The 25583-nt window shown below is 39.2% G+C and overlaps 1 protein-coding gene across 2 annotated transcripts in view; it reads left to right on the top strand.

The window, feature by feature from the left end:
- The window catches only part of CACUL1 (CDK2 associated cullin domain 1), a 51530-nt gene extending 26302 nt beyond the window's left edge, over window positions 1-25228 (top strand). For both annotated transcript variants that reach the window (XM_049810208.1, XM_049810207.1), the window contains 5 exons: window positions 1948-2050; window positions 15271-15360; window positions 19413-19551; window positions 22909-22952; window positions 24098-25228. In XM_049810208.1, coding sequence (XP_049666165.1) covers window positions 1948-2050; window positions 15271-15360; window positions 19413-19551; window positions 22909-22952; window positions 24098-24138 — 417 coding nt within the window. In that variant the 3' untranslated portion in view covers window positions 24139-25228. The remainder of the gene's footprint in view (window positions 1-1947; window positions 2051-15270; window positions 15361-19412; window positions 19552-22908; window positions 22953-24097) is intronic.
- The last annotated feature ends 355 nt before the right edge of the window (window positions 25229-25583 follow it).

Here is a 25583-nt window from a genome sequence, read left to right as displayed (position 1 = left end):
AATGCGGGGCGGGGGGTGGGGGGGGGGGATGTTGCTTTTCTAGTTATGAAACTTAAGGTGTAGGCTTTCCAGCTCTTAAACAAAAGAAAGCATCACAGTTTGCACATGTCACTGCCAGCCGCTTCTAATGCGAGAAGGTCTAGAGGCTGGGAAGGGAACTGAGTAAGTTATTTCCTTAGCCGGGTGCATCTCATCTGTCAGCTCATAAGAATCAGTAGTTTGACATTGTCAGGTTTGATTCAGGTCACTAGACTTGTGCTGAGATGCTCTGGTCATGCCTGTGTGTTGCACCAGTGGGGACATGGCAATATGTGGTCAGGAAGCTCAAGGTGGAAATGGTTTAGGAAGTTAAGTCTGATGAAAAACTGTAGCATGGTGTGTAGTTTAACACCTCCTAGAAGATATATATTTTCAGTTGCTGTTCAGTTTCTGTTGCAGTGGCAATTCACCATTGACCAAAAATTTTACAAATGAAGTTAGTCTGTTTCTTACAAGACAGGTTATTGTGTCTGCAGAGCCTTTCTCTCAATCTCTGTTTGAAGAACAGGCCCAGGTGAGCGGGAAATAACTGAGTCGTAGCCCTTGATAAAACCTCTACAGGTAGGATAGCTTCAGGAAGGGAACTGGTGGTAGGAAGCTACTAAATTTTTAAAAAGTCTTTTTAAGATTGTTGTCCATTACTGCAACAAACCTAAACCGTGTATTCAGCCCTCGTTTTGCCCTTGTTTGAACAGGTTCAGTTTTCATTAAAGGTAAATAACTACTACTCAGTGCTTGCTGTGAAAATTTAAGTGGTTTCTGCATAGACAGTTTATTACGGCATGTCTATAGTTTTGGTAATGGCCAAGAGAATGGGTTTCATGAAAAAATGTAAAGATTGCTCTAATAGTGTTCTGAGGGTTTGTTCCAATTATGTTAAATACTTTAGCAATTAGGAGAACATCTTGATTTAAAGTGTGGAAAAACCTCTCTCCCTTAAGATATCCCTTCCTCTAGTAAATCTCTCAGATAAGTGTTCCAGTATGTTTTTTTTATTAAGTTAATTTTTCTATTACAGTATTTGTTTAACTCTTTTACATAAGTTGTCCAGATGAATTCAGTTGTTCTACTTTCATGTTAGTGTTGTAACGATAGAAGACTTATATTGAAACAATTGGGTTTTTTCCAGCATTTAAAACCCACCTATGAATAAAGTACAGACAAGAAATCTTACTATTAATTGCAGGCTGGGAACTGAGGCATAGCACCAAATAGTATATTAGGTATAAAGGCCCTCAAGGAACTCATGAATAGAATTTCCTTTGAGGATTGAAGAGATGAATTTATTATTAATGCTGAGTGGGTCAAGATAATTGAATCCTAAAAATTTTAATGTAGTTCAGTTTTGTATAGATTTGTATATATCACTTATTTCCACAATTGATTAATTCTGAGTAGCTATCCTCTGAGGTTATCGATGAACCATAGAAGTGGATAGCTGTACTGATGATTCATTATTGTATCATACCTATTTTAATGGCTTAATCGCTTTTAGACATTGGTAAAAAAGTTTTCTTTTGTTATAAACATGATGTCCAGCCCTGTTCTGGTGTTAGAGTGTTTATAAGATTCTAAAATGAAGTGTTTTTTCTACAGACTCCCCAGTCTCAATTGATATGGAGGTATAACTCTAGATATAGAACACACCCCCCCCCCCCCCCCATATGCATGCCTGTATGTAAAAAGGTTTGTTAACAATAGTACCACGTGCATTCTTAATTTTAAATACATGTTTTTTTGTTGTACAGGAATGTTCTATTTATTATAAATGCAGTCACCAAGGAAGCACTTTACAGCTCAAATATTCTACAGCTTTAAAATTTTGACTTATTTTTCTTTAGGGAAAAAGTAAGTTTACTGTTTGCTGTTATGAGAAACAAACTTGAAAAATTCTGTCTTATTTTCCAGAATAAATTTTACATAGAAACCAAGCTTAACAGAGACTTAAAAGATGACCTTATAAAGCTGTTTACGGAACATGTTGCAGAAAAGCACATTTACAACCTAATGCGTAAGTAAACCTATTGAATTTTTCTTACAGTGGGACTCTGGAAAATGATAGTGCTTTCAGACATTGCAGAAATCCACAGCAAATAGGAAGAAAGTGGGAAATGATTAATGAACTTAAATACAACTTCAGTTTTTAAGGCGTCCACGTGAAGAAATGTGGCACACTTCAACTTTTTTTTTTCTCCTCCAAAAATACGACTGTATGAAGTCACGGTTTTCTTGAGTATCTGGGGGAACCAATATATATTTTCCCTTATGACAATGGCATAACAAATGCTTTATTCTCCTGTTGCTTATGTTGTTATTCTTTAATTCCATTATCAAAATATTGACCGGTATCATTAAGAATGTGGTGTGGTCAAAGAATTGTGATACCGCTGGGGTTATTGTCATGATGTACTCAAGTAGTCCCTGCTAGTTAGTGAACTGCATAATGCCGACAGCAGTTTCTCTGTTAAGCTAATGGGTTAATGCAAATAGAATGCATTTCAAGTGATATGCTTCCCATTAAGTGCTCCTGTCTTGAGCCACTGAGTTTGCCTGCAACGTGCCACCATCAGTGTGTGCTTGTGTGAGCATGGGGACCTTGCTTCTGACCTGGTTAGCTCCTCAAGAGGGCCATTAGCAAAGGCAGAGATAATGGGACTTGGAGTTCAGATTGGAAAAGTTTGCAGAGTGGTGAGCAGTTGACCAGTGTGCTGGGAGAATTGCAACTGTAGGTGCTTCGTGCAACTGGGTAGTTCCTGTGCCCTGTGCCGAGTTCAGTATCTAGCCTGGTGTACTCCTTTCTGTGACCCAGCCCTACTCGGTGTCTCTTTTTTCATCTAGCTGCTCCCCTCCTCTTTTTTTCTGAAGCAATCGCTATCTGTATGCTAAATGGAGACCAAATGATGGGTGATTAGAGTTGAGTATATTTCGCCTGGGTAGTAATGTCCTTTTATCTCCAGCGAAGGGCTGGGGGAAAAGAGCTTTGCTATGTTTTTTAGGGTCACTGTGAGCTGGCATCCTGGGAGAAGGGTGGGTGAACAAGGTGACTACCCTGAGGTCAGGGAGCCTGGTACCCTAGAATGATGGGAGACCATCGGCTCTGATGCCATCTTGTTCTTGCCATCTGGAAAAGTCTCCCTAAGAAATGCTTTTAGCCATGTAGCAGATCAGATCACCTTGGAAATAGCAGGACAATGAGGAATGCCCACCCATGGACCTGATGTTTTATTTTGTGCCAAAGAGGTTTAATGGTATCCTGAAACCTGGTAAGATGATTGCTGTAATGGGATCATGGAAAATTCAGCTGATATTGCCTTAAAATTGAATACATTTAATTTTAAGTGTGTGCATTTTTCAGGCAATGAAAACGTTCATCTGCTTGGGCGGTTTTTTTGGTTTTGGTTTTTTTTTTTCAATGACAGCAAAGGTAACACCAGTCAAATCTTTAGAACGTAAGTAACGTCAGATGTGTGTTGCTATGTAATTCTTTTTCTGTGGATGATAATATGAGAATCAAATAAAAATTGCAGATGAACTATTGAAAGGAAAATACCTGTGGTTGCGTGTGTGAAATCTGAAATACTTCTCCCCAGCTCTGTGTTAGTTGCAGAAGTAAAATTAAAAGAAAACATTGAAAAATAAAAATAAGTTGTCACCGACTGTGTTGCTGTATATGGTGCTATTGTTTAATAAGACACTTCCTTGCATTTCATTTCAGTCTTACCGTCAGTTTATTAAAACTAAGTTATTTAGCTTTCATCTTACTCCTAAGTAAGACAATATATACTGACATGTTTAAACTCTTAACTGTGATCTGACTTGGATAAATCTTGGATAATGTGATCTTTAAATTGAGTTAAAGTATGCCTAAATAAAATTCTAAACTTGCTAACAGATTCCTGGGAAATAACTGAAGACACATAGCACATGATATATTGCTGTAGAGGTGCTGAAAAAGTTCTAGTGTTGTATAATTTTCTGCCATTCTCAGCTGTTCTTTCTAACTTGCTGAAATTCAGACCGTAATACATAAGAATACTACCTTCATTTTTTGAAAGTGTAAGGGCTTTATGAAAATATGATATAAGTCAGTGTTTGTTAATTGCTTTATTTCCTGATGTCATTGTCAGTATGTGGTACCATTTTCTGATATTTGATATAAATTTGATTCAATAGAAAAGTGTTTTTGTATTTGGGGGGGGTGGGTGGGAAATAAGGTTTTGAGTGGGTATGCTTAGGAAATTAAAGTCAATTAAATTGTGGTCCATATAGAGAAATGGAATCGTGGGGCTGTTTTTTAAAGAGATGCTGCAGCTGCCACTTAAGTGAGAAGCAGCATGCCTTCCTCTATTTTAAAAAATGAACAACAAAATCAGTTTAATCAGTTTATGATCTAGACTCAGAGGACAAGAATAATATCTGCTCTTGCTCTTGAAGTTTGTTGCTATATTTTTCATACGTAGGGGTTTTTATTTGTAGCATCTTGTCATTCTATCAGAGCCTGGAAGCTGGCATTTCTATTTGAAGTTGTGCTCAGGAAGGACTGTAAGTACATTTCAGGTTCATTTGATCTAAGAAAAAGTTCTTGCTCCACTTCAAAAGATGGAGAGAAAAATGTCAGAAAAGTGGTGCAGCACAGATCTCTTTCTTAGTGTTTGATCTTGCTCAAACTCCCACTGGTTGAGTCGGCCCTAGTCTCTGTGCTGTGTGGTTGAAAGCAGGAAGATGCAAAATGAACTCCTGGTACAATGGTGTCTGTGGTGGGAGCACTTATCTGAGCACTTAGTTGCAGAAAATAGAGTGATTAAGCTGTGAATTCATTATTTACAGAAGAAATATTGCCCAAGTGAGCTTTACTTGGATAAATTTTGCCTGCACAAACATTGATTTGGTTCCTTTTTTTTTTTAGAGAGGAAATGTTTTTTTTTTTTTAAAAAAAAGCTCTACTATCTAGAGCACTTCTGAGCTTTTAAAGTAAATACATAAAAAAAATATAATACACAGATCCATGAACACAGTTGTGTTTGTGAAACACTTTTACACTCACACATACTTACCAAGTCAATGCTCTTCAAAGTGGATACATTTGAACTAAGTGAATATAACCTGATCATTTTCCTTACAAAGCCAAAGCTGGCTCTTGCTGATAAGACAGCTGTATTAAATGGCTTGGGAGAAGTTGCTATGTGCAGAACTACTTAACTGAATGTAACAAGCAAAGATGTAGCATCTTATTTACAAGAAGCTTCAGAAATGGCGGGAGGAAAAGATGTGGATAATACCCCCTTGTCACGAGGGAAGGGATGTTGTCTTTGTTCCTGCTGCAGTTCTGCATGAGATGACTTTAAGCAGTAAAATTCAGAAGTATGTGTTTTTTCTCCTTATGCAGCCACTGTCTCTTCTAGTAGGTTAGACCTGGGTTTCCGGGAATGTAATCTCAGTGCCCTGGAAATATCCTGCCTCTTTGTTCTTGTGTCTAGAAGAATGGCAATTATTGTGAATGTTAACTGTCTTCAGTGGTGAAAATGAGTAACAGCTCCTGAAACTCCACTTCAGTACTTGCAGTAGGTAAAATTCAATGGCAGTGAGTATTTGCAAGTAACTGCCACTCTTCTCTTTTTGGATATTGGCAGCTTAGTGCCCAAAACAAGCTTGCTTTTGAATCTAACAAAAGAAGAAAAGCTATTAACAGTGTACTGTTGTTTCTGGTTGATGGATAGATCACATGGTTTACAATTACAAGAGTTTGCAATTACCCCTGTTCTCTTTCCAGAAACTAAAGAAAGGAAGGTGAGTGCTAGGCTGGAGTCCTGAACGGGCAGGGTTGATGAGGTTCCCAATATCTTGATATTGAGAAGAAAAGCAATTATGACTGAAACTGGTCATATAGGTGAAAGCAGTTTTAGAAGGCAATCTGAGGAAAAGGATTCTCCTTATTCTTAGCTTACACTGGTGTTCATGGGGGAAGTGGGATGTATCAGATTGATTATGGCACTTCCAAATAAGTGGTAGCCTTATCATATCACTGTAGTACTTCATCCATTTCTATCTGTGTGTGTATGAGCTGTTTCTTTCCTTCCATGTTAAGTGTTCTGAGTTCAGGAAGTGGTTTCTACTCTTGTAGGATCAATGTACTGGTAGATATCATTCAATACAAGCTAGTTCTTCCCAAAGAAGCATCTGCCTGAACTTCTGGACAGAAGTTACTCAACTAGGAAGTCAAGTGAACTCTATCAGAGGGAAAAGCACTTTCTTCAACGTTTCCAATTTTGTTCCTATTGACAGGGGTAAGCAGTGAATATTTGTGTGTTCCCATCTTTGATCTACTATGTCAGTAATAAATCATAGAAGCAGGTCCTCTTTATCCAGAGGTAAGGAAACTTCTTGGGACATGGCGAAAATGCCGTAGAATAAATAGGGCATAAGACTTCATGGGTCTTAAAATTGTTATCAGGATCCAAGGTGATAACACGGCCTGTGAATGAGACAGTTCCCTTGAAACTTACTGATTCAGAACTAGGGCATGGGCTTGAAAACATGTGAAATATAGGCAAAATGGTTGTTGAGGATTAAAGCATTAGATCTTAGCTTCTGGCTGTGTCAGATTTTTGTTCATAATATATATCAAGATAATTACAGAATTAGTTACGGAAACCTGAGCATACAGAGCGGTTATCTGTATGTAGATTCTAATAGCATGTAGGCAATTGTTGAATGTAGTTGTCCATATCAGTGCTTGTGTGAGTTCAGAGCTAAAACCCAGTGTAGAAATGCATAATCTGTAAAACTAGCAGCTTTTCTCATGGTTTTCCAAGAAAAAATTTTTTTGTAAAAAGTCTGGAGGAGGGTGAGGAATCACAGCCTATTTCATTGTTTGCGGTTTCTCATTAATTACTGGGAAAAACTTTTCTCTGAAGATTCTTACATATGACAGCTTTCTTCCCAGTTATGTCACTTGGATTCAGCTGTGGTGAAGAGATCTTGCTGCTCCATTTTCTTAATTTTTATTTTTTTGCTGGAGGTATATTATAGTTCAATAGAAGGTCTGTTTATGTTGGAAAAGGTTTTCCTTTATAAAGATGCCAGGAAAGCTATTTCCACTGCATTGGTGCTTTCTGAAAAGTACCAGAAAAGTTAACTGAAAAGTTGGAGAAGGTTGCTAACAGCTTTTTGATGAAGAAGTTGTGCATCTGTCCTTTCTGGTTGCAGCAGGTACAAATTTAATACAAAATTACAGAGAATGAATCAAGTTATAACTGTTAGAGGTTGATAGATGTAGCAGGGAGCATGTTTCCTGTGCAGAGATTTTTCCTGTTGTTTGTGCAGTGGGTAAGCAAGAGAGGGTGTGTTTCTCCATGGGCGTCCAGATCTACATACTTAGCAGATGCGTTTTGCTGTGTTGACCTCCAGAAGCCTGTTGATCTCAGTCAAGCAAGGGACCCTCATCTCTTTGGCTGGGTACTGCTATGACATAATGCCTTTAGTTAATAAATTCCATATCTAGCTTTTGTTTGTGAATACCCCAGGAGAAGAGCAGCAGTGCAAAAGGCTGAGAGAAGGACTGTGATTGATGCCAGGTTCATAGCCTGACTATACAGTTACAACAGAGACCACAGGGTTTATTTTGATGTGTTGGGTTTTTTAATTCACTCTCCATGCCTCACCCTTTGGCAGAGAAAGATGGATTGGGTTGACTTTTTCCCTGCTCTAGTTGGCATTTCTTTTTTTCCCCTCCAATTTGACATCTGTCTCAAATGATCTGCATATGAGAAGCAAGCTGTCATTGCCTTGACCCACAAACTGCATAGAAAATCCCCTGAAAAGGGGAGAAAACACTCCTGTTATTTTGCAGCTTCTTACAGAAGGCATTGCCCCCATGCTTTTTGTATGCTGCCCTTTTGGATTTACATTCAAGAAGTTGTTCTTCTTTGCGCTTCTCCTTTACGTGTCAGATCTAATGCTTCTGTTTCATAAAGAAATAGTAGTTAGTTTCATAAATGAACTTGTTTTTGAATGGCTGTACTGAACTGGATCAAAAGTCAGTGTAGCCCAGTGTCCTGGCAAAAAAGCATGGAGCTTCATTATAGGTTTGGTGCAGCAGAAGTTCGATGACTATGGTTTTATATCTTGAAATGTGTGTGCCCTGTAGGAAGAGCTGAAGGTTTCCTTGCACATTTTAGGCTACGTCTACATTAATAAGTGGTGTGGTGCAAAGGGAGCAGCTCTACAGAGTATGAAAGACCTGCGTGTTGGTGTTGAGGACCCAGGGTTTGCCTTACATGTGTTTTGGAGAGTTGTATTTCATGCTTGCTAATGTCTGGTCCCGTGGACAGAATGCCAGTTAGTAGTTTGAGCACATCTGGTTTAATCTTGTCCAAAAGGAATTAAGTTAATACGCTCCAAGGCAGCTCTGTCATATGAACCAAGGAGCAGTAAGTGGGGATGATCAGTGAATTTGCTTCAAAAGCACATTTCTAATCTGAACTAAAGCATTAATATATAATCTGCCCTTAAGCATTTGAAATCACTGTTCTTTTTTCTTTGAGACACAGAGCGACTACTGTGATGGCAGAAGCAATATGTTGTTAAAAAAATGTCCTATTTGATTGCTGAGGCTTTTCCCTTCTGTAATATATTGGATGTTGCTCAGTCCCTAGACACTGCTTTGCTTATTTTTTTCCTTAAAGTGTGCAAAATCAGTATGAGAAGAAAACCTGCACAACCTCACTTTGCCACCTTCATAAAGCTATGCTTCTTGCTTTTTAAGTTTAAGAATGATACAGAAAAATAAAATGGTAGGTTTCTTTAAAAAAAAAAAAAAAAAAAAAAAAAAGAGGCAGAATTACTTGCCTGTGGAGTGACTTGCTCTCTGTCTTTAGAATCAGCCTACATGTCTGGATGGATAAAATCAAATGAGAAGATTCCTTCCCGAGACCCTCAAAAAATGAAGCAAGGTAGCAGAGCACTAGGAGAAAATACTGATTCATTCCAGTGTATTTGTACCAGACTAAAATGGGGTGATTTCTGTTAGAATTCTTCTACAACAAAAAGCTAATTTACTTTTTTCCCAGCTATAAAGTTGTTGAAATACCAGCTTTGGGCAGCAAGTGTTTTGGGGGACAAGAGGGTTCTATAGCATAAAGGGTCCTTTTTGAGATGTAGGGAAGGGATGCTTTTATTATCAAGTTCTTTGTTAAAAGTAATTTTTAAAGACTTTTGTGCATCTACAAGACTGTGAATCTGTTCAGTGTTTAATTTCTGGCTTATTCTACATAGGCAAATAGTTTAACCCCATTACCTCCACTTCAAATTCCCATTCTAACCTTAAACCAGCGTTTTCCTTCCTCTCTTCATTCCAAATATTGGTAGACAGAGATAACCGATAGTGAAAATCAACTGCAGTATGTTCCATTTCTTTTCCAGCATGTGGGCAGTGTGCTGGGGCTCTGCTATTGCAGGATAATCAGCCATTCCTTCCTCTTCAGAATACTGAATTGGCACGTTAATGTCAGTCTGGTCTTAGACCTCAGCAGGTACCTACCCCTACCTGCTCAAGGGCCGTATAGGATAGCTTTTGTAGCTATTAATCTTTCTTCTATCCTCTGTGCTCGGCAGACCTGATGGAATAATCGAGAATAACACACTTGCCAGTTTAAGGGTGGTATCACTGATATTGAAGTGGTAGCTGTGATTTGACAGGGCTAAGTAATTGTATTGTAACCATATTGGAAACAGTACTGTTATGAAGTGTCATAGAATACCCTCATATTCTTTAAATAACATTTAATCTACACACAAATTTTGCCACTGAACTAAACTAATCATCAAAGAACTAATTTTTATTTTTAAAAAGTTGCAGCAGTGTTTCTTATTTTTCTTGTTCCATGTTGATAAAGTTGCAGCACCTCAAAGTAAGGGAATTTTTTTAATTGAAAAACGTAGTCTCAAATAATGACCGTCATGTTTAATCTGGCTCCTTGGTAAAGAAATAGCAATAATGTTCCTACTTCAGTAAGCCTTCATAAAATTGTAAACATGAAAATACCACCTGATTTTCCAGTTATAGAAGTCCAAAAGTCTATATTTCTATATTTATAGCTTTGTTTTTCATATTTATTCCTTGTTACAACACTGAATATTTTCCATGTTATTAAGGCTTGGAATTTTTATTTTGTGGCATTTTTATGAGATACTTTGTAAAGCTTTTGGGCTATGCAGTGAATATTTCAAAAGTAATCTGTGGCTTCATTAAATGCCTAGTGGCAAATGCCTAGTAATAAATAAAACTTAATGTTTTTTTTTTCTAACCTACATTTTAATTAATTACAAACTTTTGAAGAATTTAACTTGCTAAGAATTTATTTTTAGTTCTGTTTAAAAGAAAATAAAAATGCAGAATCACAAGGAGTTTGTAACAGCAAGTGTGAGGGTTAAGCCAGAGGGAGGTCAGTTTTCATGCAAATGGCTTTTGAAGTTCTAAATCAATAGCTGACATGTACCTGGTTTAATGTAATGAAAAGGTAATATATGATCAAACTTCATCAGTCAATTTAATAATAAAATAGGCAGCAGGTGAAAAAGCCCCGACAAACCCCAAAGAACAAAAAAAATAACAGAAAACAACAAACCTCCCAAGAAGCCTCAACCCAAACAAACAACAGTCTACATCCACATCTTGGGGACGCCAGCTCTAGCAGTTCCCTTCCCGTTTAATTGCAGTTGGCACGTGGGGTTCAGTCAAGTGCTTTGCATGGACTAGATTTGGGAGTAAAGATTGGGATACAGGAACCTTATTCAAGGTGAATCTGATGTTATCACAGTGAAGTAGAAGGGTATGTGTGGTCAGATGGACCCGATATAATTTAGCTGAGAGAAAGGTAATTTATTATACTGTAGATTTGAATGCATGTGGTCTGATGATATTTCTCAAGGGCAGAACTTCCAGGTGAGCCTGTACTGTGAAGGTTTGTTTGGGCTGTGCACTGGTGATGTTTCCATCGTTATAGCTGTGCATCCCTGTATTTCTCAAAGGTGTGCAAGGGCTCAAGTTCTGTGGAAATATTGAAGTTGCTATTCTGCAAAATAATATTGTATTGGCTTTACGTGGCAAGGTTTTGGTAGCGGGTTGTGGTGGTTACAGGGGTGGCTTCTGTGAGAAGCTGCTGGAAGCTTCCCCTGTGTCCAACAAAGCCAATACCAGCCGTCTCCAAGACGGACCTGCCGCTGGCCAAGTCTGAGCCCATCAGCGATAGTGGTAGTGCCTCTGTTATAACAGATTTAAGAAGGAAAAAATAAGTTGCTGGGACAGACAGAAACGGCAGCCAGAGAGAGGAGTGAGAACATGTAAGAGAAACAGCCCTGCAGCCCCCCAGGTCAGTGCAGAAGGAGGGGAGGAGATGCTCCAGGCACCGGAGCAGAGATTCCCCTGCAGCCCATGAGGAAGACCACGGTGAGGCAGGCTGTCCCCCTGCAGCCCAGGGAGGTCCACGGGGGAGCAGATCTCCACCTGCAGCCCGGGGAGGACCCCACACCGGAGCAGATGGGCACCCAAAGGAAGCTGGGACCCCATGGGAAGCCCACGCTGGGGCAGGCTCCTGGCAGGACCTGTGGATCTGTGGAGAGAGGAGCCCACGCTGGAGCAGGTTTTCTGGCAGGACTTGTGACCTCGTGGGGGACCCACGCTGGAGCAGTGTGCTCCTGAAGGACTGCAGCCCGGGGAAGGGACCCACGCTGGAGCAGTTCGTGAAGAACTGCCGCCCGTGGGAAGGGCCCACATTGGAGAAGTTCATGGAGGACTGTCTCCCGTGGGTGGGACCCCACGCTGGAGCAGGGGAAGAGTGTGACACGTCCTCCCCTTGAGGAGGATGAAGCAGCAGAAATAACATGTGATTAACTTACCATAAACCCCATTCGCCATCCCCCTGCACCACTGGAGGGGGGGTAGGTAGAGAATCTGGGAGTGAAGTTGTGCCCGGGAAGAAGGGAGGACTGGAGGGAAGGTGTTCTGAGATTTGGGTTTATTTCTCATTACCCTGCTCTGGTTGATTGGTAATAAATTGAGTTAATTTTCCCCGAGTTGAGTCTGTTTTGCCCGTGACGGTAATTGGTGAGTGATCTCTCCCGTCCTTATCTTGACCCACAAGCCCTTTGTTATATTTTCTCTCCCCTGTCCAGCTGAGGAGGGGGAATGATAGAACGGCTTTGGTGGGTACCTGGCATCCAACCAGGGTCAACCTGCCACAAATATAAATATTGCATATATATTAGAATTAAGCACTAGAGAGCACAGTTTGTACAATCGGATAAAGATCTCTGGAATACATTTGTTTTACTTTGAGTTGCATTTAATGGGAATACACTTTATAATTTTAAGTGCATTATTGAATAGTTACAACTTTGACTACATCTGCCTAAGCCATACTTATGTATGATTAGTTAAAATATCTTACTTTGAAGTTCTATTAGATTAGTGCAAAGGGAGGAAAAAATCTTCTGTTCTAACATGCAAAAGTTTCATTGTTCTGCCAGAAAAATTACATCTTTGCCAAGCAAAATAAATCTATTTTGAAAGGAACGTTGAAGGACAGAAAAGATTTTTAGGATAGCCAACTCATAATTTCTGCAAGTGAATCTTTAGTTATGAGCAAGTGAGTTTGAACTTTTAAGATATCATCTGCTACTCTTGGAATTATTGCAGTCCTGGATCTTGCCCCAAGGACGCCACTGTAATTAGGAAGTAGTTTAAACCTTTGTCAAGGGGCAAACTTCAGAGTACCTGAAGTGCTGCAGGTTCATACCTCACTTACTCCAATACAGGTCATCCTCCATTCCTTAAAAAAATCCTGAGGCCATTTTGGGTATTGTGTCTTATTTCAGTTCAACAATATTTCAAAGCATCTTGTATCTTTCTGCAATTAAAGCATTTCATCATGGGAACCCACACTTCTCTTCTTTGATTCTGCCATGAGTTATTTTCAAGACTGTTTGCAGGTTAATTAACTTCTTTGCATATTGGTTACTTAGTCTGTAAAGTGCAATATTAGTTCATAAACACTGTGGAGGTGGTCAGATAGTATCATAGTGTCATTACCCCTGTCATTCATCTGAGGTTTAGTTTTATTCTGCCTCACCCTGTTCTGTCTTTGTAAATGCCACAGGTGGAGCTTCTGGGAGTAGGTAGAAGGAGTATGTCTCCAGTACCACAGGCTGGGAGGAATGAGGTGGGCTGCCAGTCTGGTGTGCTCATCTTGTCTTCTCTTCGATCCATATATACCATAAAATAAAATTTTTCTTTGTCTCTACCATCTACTTGTTCTATGTTATTTAAAAATAATTAAAAAAAAAAAAATATTGAAAGATGGCAGTACATACAACTGTGTGCTTGGGGTATAGCCACTGTATTTTGGATTTAATCTGTAGGTGGAGTGTGACCTGCAGTTTTCCACTTACTCAGAGATACCCTCTAGTTCATTATGTAGTTGTGAGCAGCTTCTGTTAATGCTTGGTTTGTCTCCAAAGGGGACAAACACTTCTTTCTCTTCCACAGTATGCCCTGTACATATACAATTACATAAAGTAGCTTCTGAAATATTTTTAAATTGCTTTTACTAGTTATAACTTGGATACTACTGGAGAGCACGGTTTTCAGTTTATCAGGAGTAAAATCAAGAAAGTCTGTTAATTGAATTACTTCTTAACATCTATTAAAATGTTCAAGTGACTTTTAACTATGGACTTTGTGGTCTTTAAGTCAGTATTAATTTTTAGGCTTATTCTGTTTTAAATAATTTGTTATACATAGCTTTGGAACATAATTTGGTGCCTACATATGAAGAATAAATTTTGAGTTCTCTGGACACTTTACGGATCTGTTGGTGAAGTTTATGCTGAAGGAGCTACAGTCTAATTAAATGTGTATATATATACACACACACATTGTATGGATTGTGCATTACTGTCTGCATATCTTCCTTACAAAGCATTATCCCCTTTTTAATTTTATTATTTGCAACTTTCCTGGCTGCCAAAAGGCTGTTTGAAAAATCTTTAGGAAAGAGGCTGTAAATATGTCATTACAAAACAAATCACAGGTTCTCACCCCCTCAAGGCTTCAGCTGAAAGGAACAAGCACTTTTAAGATGGTTCTTTGTAAAATAAATTAATCCATAACAGTTAAATATAACCACTTTGATTACTTGGAGGTTAGAAAAAATACTTTCTTTTTTTAATCTCCCTATTACATGAGCCCCTTAAACAGTTTCACAAAGAGAAGAACATGCTGCAGAAGATTTTTCTTTTTATGGTAAGTACTATAGTGGCAGATGCTGAAGACAGAACTGAAGAAGCTTTGAAGTTTAAAAACCAGAGTCTCTACAATGTAGGCACAAGAGATATGCCCTTTAGGTAGAATTGTGAGAGTCATTTCTCCTCTATATAGTGGGTACAGAAAGGTGTGTATACTGCTCAAGTCCTTTGTAGAGGCATAAAAACTGAAAGGCAGCAGTTAGTTTTAAACCTTACTGATTTTTTGTTTTGATTGCTTGTTTATGTAATTCAGATGGATGTACAAACGTCAAATAAATACAAGGCAGGCTAAAGGTCTTGCTATTGTATAATACAAGCAGTAAATCTGCTTTTGCCAAGTTTTCCTACAAGAGGAAAATGCAGTTATTGCAATGTTTACTACAGAAGAGACCAAAAGTGAAATAGAAATGTTCACTTGTGTTTAAAAGAACAAACAACTTTTCTTATTTGACTTTTACTTTTTTTTTTTTAACACTACTTCATTCATAGACTTTCAATGCAGCCTTAGTTTAATGGACAAGACTCTAAACACTGTAAAGCGAGGATCTGTGGATCTCGAGGTGTTTAGCACACTCAGTATGAGAGTGCTTCTAAAAATAAGTTGTTTACTTCAGTTCTGCATCTGAATACTTACAGCTAATGCTTGCTTGGTTTTTCCTCAGAACTCCTGCTGCCTGTCTGAAAACAGATGAAAAATAAGTTATTTCATATTTTCATCATACATAATTTGAACAGAATACTTCTATTGAAAGGTGATGGTTTATTACTCTTGAGAATTAAGTTGCAATCAGATAACTGGCTGTTTCCTTTGTGAGGACATCAGATAACAAAAAAAGCACAACTCCTGTATTTCTTCGATACAAAAATGTATGTTTAAGAGCCTATATTTCTTGGTTAGAAAAATGGCTAATTCTCTTAATTTTATTTCAGCTTTACTTTTGGAAGCTCAGTCAACGCCGTTTCAAATAACTCCTTCAACCATGGCAAATATAGTGAAAGGCCTGTATACACTACGACCAGGTAAAAAAAGAAAAATGTTTCTAGGAGTCTCTCATACTGTGGTTATGATATATTTTCCTAAATATGTATGTGGTTGCTGTCTGTCTAATGCATATTTAACAAACAAATGTGCATTGTGTTCTGTCCATCATAATGCTTAGTGTCTACTATGCAAAGGCCCTGGTTCTTCTTGTTGCCCATTTCTGTGACCTTGGTACCATGTGAACACGAAATTAATTTTTAAAAAAACAACCCAATCCTCTACTCTGGGGATAGAGGGAACACCTATTTCTTTTGCTTTGTAGAAATAAAGAAAGAAGGCTGTTTAAGAAGTCAGTCATGGCAGAAGTTTAGAAGTATTGAAATAGTGAAAGTTACATTGTGAGTCGCACTTCAGCCAGATCTTTGACATGAGATGACTGTTTTGTCTATGAAGCCATTACTTGGTTGGTATTATTTCATGGAAGAGCTTAATTTAACTTGTGAGTACATCATGACATCTTGTGCAACAGCAATTATATTGATAGGAAAATGGTGTTGCAGATTTTAATCAATTTTGTACCAAAATCTTTGGTTCTGTAGGTTTTGGAGAACTGAGCAGAGCTCTAGCCTGTGTTTGAAAAGACTTTAGAAACAGGGAGTATTCAAAATATCCATTAAAAAATGGTAACTGCTTCCCTTCCTTTTGCAATACTGATACTTTCTTCTTACCATGGTGTGTCTGAGAGGATTGTGTCTGAGCTTCAGTCTTTTTGCTTTGCAATCCACGTTTACAGAAATAGAAATGAGGATGGGAGAGCTTTACAAAAAAAGCCCTTTTCTGTAGTGCAATTTTTAGCATGTATATATGTCAGGAACGTGGTGGACCCTCCACTTACAAAATGCATGGATAAAGCACTTTCAGTTAGTAAAGATTATTTTTACAACAGCAAAATTAACATCCTACCATAATTTTTGAAGGCAATACTAATTTCATTTTTATTAACTGTTCAGTACCAAAGGAAAGAGGGGTATATACATAAGTATAAAAGTATAATTCTTCTGAAAGCAGCTCAGTATGGTTTTATTGTACTGCACTTAGTACTGTAGATGATGGACTTACAATTTCCCAGTTGTCCATTTCAGATGATCCCTGTCTTGCTGTCTACTACATAACACAACAGATACTGGTTTGGGTTGGTATCATGGGCCCAAACAGATTTTTGAATAGTTGTCTTATGTCTGTAAGATCTTTATAAAAAATGTTCCTGCAATTAGTGATGCCTGCTTTTCACAGCTGGGTATGAAGACCCAGGTGATTGACTTTAAGCTAGTGCTTAAACAGATACACATTTGCTCTAATTACCTGCTCCTCAAACTTCTCAGCCTCTGAGAAAATGAGAAATTTTAATGTCATTCCAACCAGAAGAGCACAGGATAGACTTATTGATGTAAAAGGCTGTTCTTTGGTGGTGCTGGTTTTTGAGGGTGAATTCTGAAACAATCAGGGCAAGGGTTCCTCTGAGGTAGTGCTGCTCACTTATTCTGTGGGACATGCTCCATTGGATGTATCATGGGGACTGGGGAGCAGATAACTGGGGAGTAAAGCATAAAATGTGGCCAGTGGGAGGTGCTGGGGGATTGAAGCAGCACTGGGAAGCATCTGTTCAGGCAGTGCAGAGAGCAAATGGAGAAGCGATGCTTATGTGGCTGGTGGCCATGGGCTTTCTCTTCTCTTTCTCTTCTTTTACTTTCTCTTCAAGTTGCAAGTACTTGGCAGCTGTTAGACTTCAAATGTTGCCAGAAAAGACTGTCTTCTAATTCTAGCTCCAGCATGCGGTGGCCGCAGTAGAAAAGGCTGAAGCCTGGGCAGGTGCTTGGGCTGCTAGTTGGCCTACTTGGATTTAATCTGAAATACTCTTTTCACTTCACCTATAATGATCTGGTAGTGGCATGAAATACCATACCACAGTATTTCATGTTGTGAATTCCAAGACAGTTTATTAGCTTAGCTAAATTATTTGGTAGCAGTGGGGTTTTTGTAGGTAACATGTTTTGCATGGTACTTTTTTTACTGTATTTCATAAGATGAAAAGTGCCAAAGAGTTGCAGTGGTGGAGTGAAATCCAGCTGGTGTTTGGTCACAGGTGGTGTTCCCCAGGGCTCAGTATTGGGGCCAGTATCTCTGTCAATGATCTGGACGAGGGGATCGAGGGCACCCGCAGTAAGTTTTCAGGTGACACCAAGTTGGGCGGGAGTGTTGATCTGCTCAAGGGTAAGGAAGGCTCTACAGAGGGATCTGGACAGGCTGGGTCGATGTATGAGGTTCAACAAGGCCACGGACCGGGTCCTGCACCTGGGTCACAACAACCCCATGCAGCCCTACAGGCCTGGGGAAGAGCGGCTGGAAAGCTGCCCGGCGGAAAAGGACCTGGGGGTGCTGGTCGACAGCCGGCTGAATGTGAGCCGGCCGTGTGCCCAGGTGGCCAAGAAGGCCAACGGCATCCCGGCCCGTATCAGAAACAGGGTGGCCAGCAGGAGCAGGGAGGTGATGATGGTCCCCCTGTACTGGGCACTGGTGAGGCCGCCCCTCGAGTCCTGTGTGCAGGTTTGGGCCCCTCACTGCAGGAAAGACATGGAGGTGCTGGAGCGTGTCCAGAGGAGGGCAACGGAGCTGGTGAGGGGCCTGGAGCACAAGTCCTGTGAGGAGGAACTGGGGCTGTTTAGTCTGGAGAGAAGGAGGCCGAGGGGAGACCTGATCGCTCTCTGCAACTGCCTGAGAGGAGGGTGTGGGGAGGTGGGGGCTGGTCTCTTCTATCAAGTAACAAGTGACAGGACGAGAAGACACGGCCTCAAGTTGTGCCAGCGGGGGTTTAGATTGGATATTAGGAAAAATTTCTTTACTGGAAGGGTTGTAAGGCATTGGAACAGGCTGCCCAGGGAAGTGGTGGAGTCACCATCCCTGGAGGTATTTAAAAGATGTGTAGATGTGGCACTTAAGGACATGGTTTAGTGGCGGACTTGGCAGTGCTAGGTTTACAGTTGGACTCAATGATCTTAAGGGTCTTTTCCAACCTTAAATGATTCTATGTTGAGGGAGGTTAGCGCATTGTTTTCTGTTTAAACCTACACATATAGTAATGATTATTTAGTGAGTTTTCTGGTTAAAAGACTGTTGAAGCTTGGCATGGACCAAGTAACCAAATGTGGGAATTGGATAAAAACTTGTAATGTGCCTTAGTGAATATGTTTAAAAGCATCCCTTTTTCCAAGTAAAGATGAGGTTTAAGATAACTGCTAGAACCTCTGGAAAGTCTGGCTTCAGAAATACTTGAGGAGTATTTATTTTTCTTAGAACTTCTTACACAGTTGCTATAAACCCCATTTTCATCTTTTGCTCAGCCTTCTGTGTTTCTTATCATCAGCCTTGAAGCATCTTTAACATAATCTGTCTTGCTTCTGTAAGGCAATGTTCAGTGTAGTGAAATTAAATCACATTTCTATCCTGAAGCTGAACTAGTGCAGGTTAAAATTATATAATGAACATTAAAAAGTGTTCATCTAAGCTCTGGAAGATCAGTGAGAGAATTGCATTAATTCATTTGAAATGAGGGATGGAGAAGCAGGGTTGTATGGTGTTACTACTGTGCTTTCTAGAAGTAAGGCTCAGGGAAGAGAGGTGTACATTTTGTGAATACACTTCCTGGAGTAAAGTGTTACAAATGAGCTGATTATCAAGGTGAGTTTGCTGATCGTCATTACCTGTCCTTGAGAATGTCCAAAAAACTCAGCAGGCCCTACGAGATGCAGCAAGAACTGAATTTCAATTTGATAATGACGTTGATGACCAAAAAAACCAGTAATTCCATTATCTACATGTAAACATCTGATTTTAACAGTTTGATTATGTGTTCTACTTTAAGGCTTGGTTTCTGTGGTTTTGGGGGGATGCTTTGGGGGTTTTTGTTTTTGTTGTTTTTTAATTCAAGATCCTAAAATGTATTTAAAATAGAGCAAAGTTACATTTGTCAAAGAGTAAAATTTTCAAAAGATCTTTTCCACGTGTTTTGTTGTTGCTTTCCCTCTTCTTACAGAATGGGTACAGATGGCACCAGCTTTATTTTCTAAATTCATCCCAAATATTCTACCCCCTGCTGTGGAATCTGAGCTTCAGGAATATGCTGCTCAAGACCAGAAGCTTCAAAGAGAGCTTATGCAGAATGGATTTACTAGGTAATAATTATTAATCTTCAGTAGTAATTGTGCTGGACGGTGCTGAAATGTTAAAATGGATACACCTAAAAATATTGAAGAAATAATTTAAGAGTTAAGAAAGAACCTTCGCAACTCCAGTATCTGAAATATGGCCTTATTTTCCATACATTTTGAGCACTACCAACCCTGCAGATGGTACCAGAAAGTAGATGATCAGAAGTCTTGAGATATTTTCATGAAACAGATGGCTTACAGTTCATGCCTCCTTGTGTTGTGATTGCACTTCTAACGCGTGATCATGCTCCTGTTCAGCCTTTACTTTGGCCATTTATTTTCTATAAGCTGATTTTTTTCATGATGCTTCTGAAAATGTCAGTTGATGACTTCTTATTCCACTTTCAGAGCTATTTTATACTGTCAAGGTGTTTATTTTAAATAGGTATTTCTCTTCTGGCTGTTGAATTATGGGGAAAAAAAGAACAAACAGTAAAAGAGACAGTGGAAAATTTTTGTAACCTATATTGTTCACTCTGGGCTGTGCCTGTTGCTCTGTGCTCTTCTATTTAACTGTCTAGACAGAAGCACAGCGCTTTCACCACAGCAGTGTGCCACTTTTGCAGTAGTCTGACAAACCAAGATCAAGCTGGGGAAGCTATCGTGCTCTGTTCCCAAGAGGTTCGTGAAGGGAATACATCTTCATTTTTCCTGTTACCTGTGCAGTGCTGAGAGTCTGGTCCTGTAGTTTGAAGACCCACTAGACGTGATGTTTAGTGTTAGATGTGCTCCTGGATTTCATACTCTTGTGTAGTTTTCCTTGAAGGTAATCTCTCTCTTCAAAGCTTGGTAAATTATTGAGCTTCAAAACTCTACTACTGACCCAAATGCAAATGGTATTGTAGACTCATTCCTTGTAAGGCTTTCTGTTGAGGAAAAGAATTTTTTGATAGATATGCATGAGTTAAGACACTAAAAACAAAGCCATAAGAGCTTGGGCTGAGAAAAGCAGTACATTTGGCCCAAGAAATAGAAGTTTAGACTTGGAAACTGAGTGAGCATATAATGCTGACGGAAGATTGTAACACACAGAACAAAACAAAACCAAGAACATTTTGGTTTTGTCTAACTTTCAATCTTACTAATTCTGTAGGTGACTTGTAGTTCTGCTTACAACTGCATTTCACCAGTTTTGCACTCCATAGAGAATTAAGAATGAAGTTTCGAGTAGTAACAGTCCATATCCACAAAAACAATTGGTTTCAAAAACATTTTTCCCTAGGTACCTGAAAATAAGACAGGCTTGTCAGCTTGACTGTGAAGTTCTTTGGCTGGTACTGTGAGGAGGATACTGTATAAAAGGCTAGGAAGGGTGGTAGGAAGGGTGCTGACCATTGCAAAGGCAACATGCCTCTGTCGTGCTCTCCTGTTACAGACTTGGTGGGATCCTTCAGAATATATTTTAGCAACTCCTGTTTTATGCAGAAAAGTAATTCTCTAGCACTGGAACTAATGCAATTCCATAGGAAACTGTTTCTATCCTGTGTGATAGGTGGGGACAAAGAAGAGATTAGGGCTTGAGGATATAGTCATACAAGGAAGAACTGAGTAAAGGTTTCTCTGTCACATGTTGTTTGCAGAGTCTAATTCCTAAGAGTTCCTCTTTCTTTTGGCTTTCTGCAGCATGTGGTGATCTGGCTATTGGACATGTGAAGAGTTTTGGTGTGCCTTATAGGTTTAGAAAATTGGCCCACCCTAGCCCATGCTTTTGTGCAACTGCTGTTTCTACGTAGCTTGCTTTCAATTTATTAAATAAAAATGCAGAGTAAAACTTTACAGTGGAATAACTGATTGATGGCATTTAGTCTCTGATGAATGTGTTTTGCACAGTATATTTTATATGGTTGTACTGTGAGGGAGTCAGTGCAGTCTGGTAAACATAGAGGTTATATAAAGTGTTAAGAGTTGAGTCTGTCATCATTAAAAGGACACAAGGAAAACAAAACTGAGGTACAGGTAATATATTTGCTGCATGCCATTTTGCAGTGGTATTTGAAATGCATTTTACCTTGAAGTGTATTTCAAGATGTAATGTGCTTCTTCCTGTGTTATGAACATAGATTATATTTATTTATAATTTTTCAGAGTTGTTATGATGTTTTATATTCCTACACATATAGATGTATATATTTATATGTATGAAAGGATTGTTTTTTCTCTTTTAGCAAGTATTGTGCCAAGTCTGTTCTCTTCTGGGTTAGTATGAAATGTCATCTGTTTTCTAATTGCACCAAAAAATGGTGATGTCTTTGCTGCTGCGTTTCCTACAACAATACCCATGAGGAACACAGCACAGTGAGGTGTCTTCAGCAGCATTAATGTCATGTCAGGCTCTGGTTTAAATAGTCAGCTTGTCAACACTGTTAAATACTATTGCTGCAGCAATGGGAGTACAAGCCAGTTCATTGCTGGTATTTCTCTTGTGAAAGACCTTAATTAAAGCATACACAGCAGATCCATCACCTTAAGAGTGGTGTCAGGGAAGAACACTTCATGTTATTCAAAAAACCCCCTATTTCTACCAACTTCCAGCAGATAAATATGAAATTACAACCACTGTGATGAAAATATATTGAAATCTTTCTTCCTTATATAACACTATCAATAGCATATCTATCATCACAAGAAACTGGTGAAGCAGCAGGATTTTCCAGCTTTAACAGTTTGTGTGCACAAGAAAAAAAGGAAAAAAAAAGTTTTCCAAATAGATGGGGATGTGACTTTGGGTTTTCAGGAGCAGTGATGTCAACCGGTGTTTACACAACTTTAGTTATTTATTTAAATCTTCTGCTTGAAGAGGGAATGGCTGGCAGCTCAGACTTGCTTAGGGTCTGATTGTTGAGTTTTCAGGAGCATCTTACCTTTTTAGACTGATAGATGCAGAATTTTTCAAATAGTTCTATAAAGTTTAGTTGAGGAGTTTGAATTAAGGAAAACAATTTTATGCATGACTTAAGACCATACTGCATATGAGCAATTTTCCTCATCTTAATTTTATAAAAATCAAACCTACTATCTTTAACAAAAGGATGAGTTAATTAAATCCATAAAAATAGAGCTTATACTTCTGTTTTAGTAAATTGAGAATCCTGCGTTCATGTGTTATTGCTACTATGTTTGCATTTTGTTTCTAAAGTCTGTAAAAGCTGATGATTGTGTGGAGGTACTTCACTATTGTTTTCCCTTTTTTGAAATCATAGAATGGTTTGGGTTGGTATGGACCTTTAAAGGTCGTCTAGTCCAACTCCCTTGCAATGAGCAGGGACATCTTCAATTAGTTCAGGTCATCATGAAAATGCCTTTCTTCCCCTTCTTTCCTAGAGGTGACCAGTCACGCAAGAGAGCTGGAGAAGAGTTAACTTACAGTAAGTATGCATCTAACCCTGCCCTCCAGTGTGCTACAGTCCCTGATGGGTTGGGCATACGGGTAGTGGTGGGCTTCTGGGTTCCTGGGGGGTGGTAAGGTGTCAGAGGCTACATCTCCACACGCAGCTAGCTGTCTGCCAGTGTAAACTTTACCATTCTAAGTAATAATAGGATCTAGATCTTGGCTAACTGTGCTGGGGTCCCACAGCCACCTGTAAGGTAGTAAGATATCCTAGCTACTGAGGCCAAGAAATTTCCACTTCATTTAAGTGGAAGCTGAGGTCTTGAGGAAAAAGGACGTAGTTGTCCCAAGTCTCTGCCTAGTCAGGATACACAACAGGCAATGAAATGATGAGCCAGTCCACCTCTGATATAAATCACCTGCTGGTAATGCGTGTTTCTGTCCAGTGACAGAATGGAGAGTTTGGAGGTTTTTAACTTGGAACCCTCATTTAGTGTCTAATACAACCTGAGATCCACCTGCGTTGAGACACTAAAGGCAGTATTTGGCCACAAATATTCAAGTCATGCAGCAGGGAAGTTCTCTTCCATTTGTAGATAAAGTCTCTTACTGCATGTTTAACTGTAAGGTTCTTCACTTTGTTACTCCCTTAATTTCCCCCCGTATAGATTATGGAGTGGGGGGAAGAGACACAGGGAGGAATGGTATTTCCATTCTCAGTTGGTTGCTCTACTCCAGACAGCCCTAATTTGGGTGCAGCCAGTCTAAGGTCTCATCTTCTCTGCTGACTAAATATCTAGCCAGGATCTAGTCCCATACATTCTATGTTAGGATTGAAGTACAAAGTCCTGACTGACATTAAATATCTGTTCTGGTACTGTTGTTAACTTCAGTTCATTTTATTGCATTCTTTCCACCAAGTTCCCTCCTGTGCTTTCAGCTGAGTATGTTCGCTCTATTTCCTACCATAAAATGTCATACAGTTTTATGATGAATGAATGGGTGTTATTCAATTACAACCTGATGAATGAATGGATGTTTACGTAGTAGATCAGCTTCTGTTTACACTGTTAACGTTTTGCAGGCAATGCTGGTTTTTGGGCTGTTGCGGGAAGGGGGGCAAAGGACGTAAGGTGGAAGTTTAATATGAGAGAATTTCTTGAACTTTTTATGTAATTTCAGATGGCTCATCAACTTGTGCAAGCTCCAGGGGGTACAGATAGTGAATATACTGGATCAGCTTCTATTCCTAGCCAGAACAGACACTGGAGGAGCGCAGGTGGTATCCGGAGCCTCCTTTGGCAACTGCTGATACTCGAGCTCTGACACGAACTATGCCTCAAAGAAGAATTTTGGACTTTCTTCTTTATATAATAAAATGTCAGTTGCTGCTACAATTGGGATGACTTTGAAAGACATGATTCCTTGGTCTAGCCTCTCAACAAGTTCATGTTCTGCGATTTTTGTGAGGAATGCACCTTGAAAAACAATCCTTTCAAAGTGGAAATGGGCAGCCGAAATCAGCAGCTTCCAAAAGCGTTAGAATGGAAGAATCTTTTTTGCACTCTTTTCTTAAATATTAAGGACATTCTTAAAACTAGTTAACACGTCAGTGTATTAGTTTTTAAACTTCAAGGTATTTTCTGGAGCTTTTCCTTAAATAATAAGAATAAATTTTCATTATTTTGCAGTATTTGTTCATTAGTTTAAAAGTTGTCACCTTTTAAGAGTTGGTCCCATATAAATGTATCTTCTGTCAGGGAGTTTTAAATTCCAGATTTTTCTTTTATCTCTTTTTTTGTTACTTGGTATTTTGAAATCTGTTTTCCTATGTGTTTGTACTCTGTGCCTTCAGCTTGTGCACTTTGCAACTTTTTAGACCATATTTTGTAACTGCAAAATGTGTTCTTGAGGAAAAACTTGATGTGAACAAACATGCTGCAAAGTTGCACTTTCTCTTTGCATTAATGGGAGGTGAATTTAAGGAGAAAGGAAGAAAAGTTGAACCTATCACCATCACTAATAGTAACTTGAAGTTTGTCCTCTTTTTATTTTCATATGTATTAGTGTTTAATGCTGGGACCAACTCTTGTAGAACCCCTCTCATTGACTTTCATTGGCTTCCATAATTGCAATAGATTGAGATGTGAATTCCAGACTGAATGAAATACTAAGATGTGTATTATGCTGTGCTATGTAGAAACATTGTGGGCAAAAATCTCCAGTCTCGTAGGACTGCAAAGTGCATCTCCATCAGCACAAACCAGATTTGCACCTGATTAATCGGTGAACAACGGTACCTGTCCAAGATCACTTTGTGGCTCCTTGTGCCATTTCTCCTGCTTCGGGGATGCGATGGGGGGTATGATAGTGGATGTGGTCAGAACTGGGGAGTTGAGGAGTGGTGTAATGCATGTGTGTGTACCCATCAGCCTCCTGCTTCCAGTCTTGTGTAAACTCAGCTGGAGATCCAGCTGAGCCCAGTTCCAGGAGATCTGGATCTATTATGGTCTAAACCCTAATGATTGTGACATGGGTTTGTAGTATGGCTAATGCAATTCTTTCATGAGGGGAGAAACATACTTGAAAAAGCAGTGTGACTACAGGTTGTGGGGTTGGTTTTTTTTATTACTATGGATTTATTTTTTATCACCTTTAGTTATGAAGA

This window comes from Accipiter gentilis, chromosome 9 (genome assembly GCF_929443795.1).
Source record: "Accipiter gentilis chromosome 9, bAccGen1.1, whole genome shotgun sequence".
NCBI classification, from domain to species: Eukaryota; Metazoa; Chordata; class Aves; order Accipitriformes; family Accipitridae; genus Astur; species Astur gentilis.
Note: the sequence above shows the minus strand (reverse complement) of the source record. Positions and strands in the feature narration are given on the sequence as shown.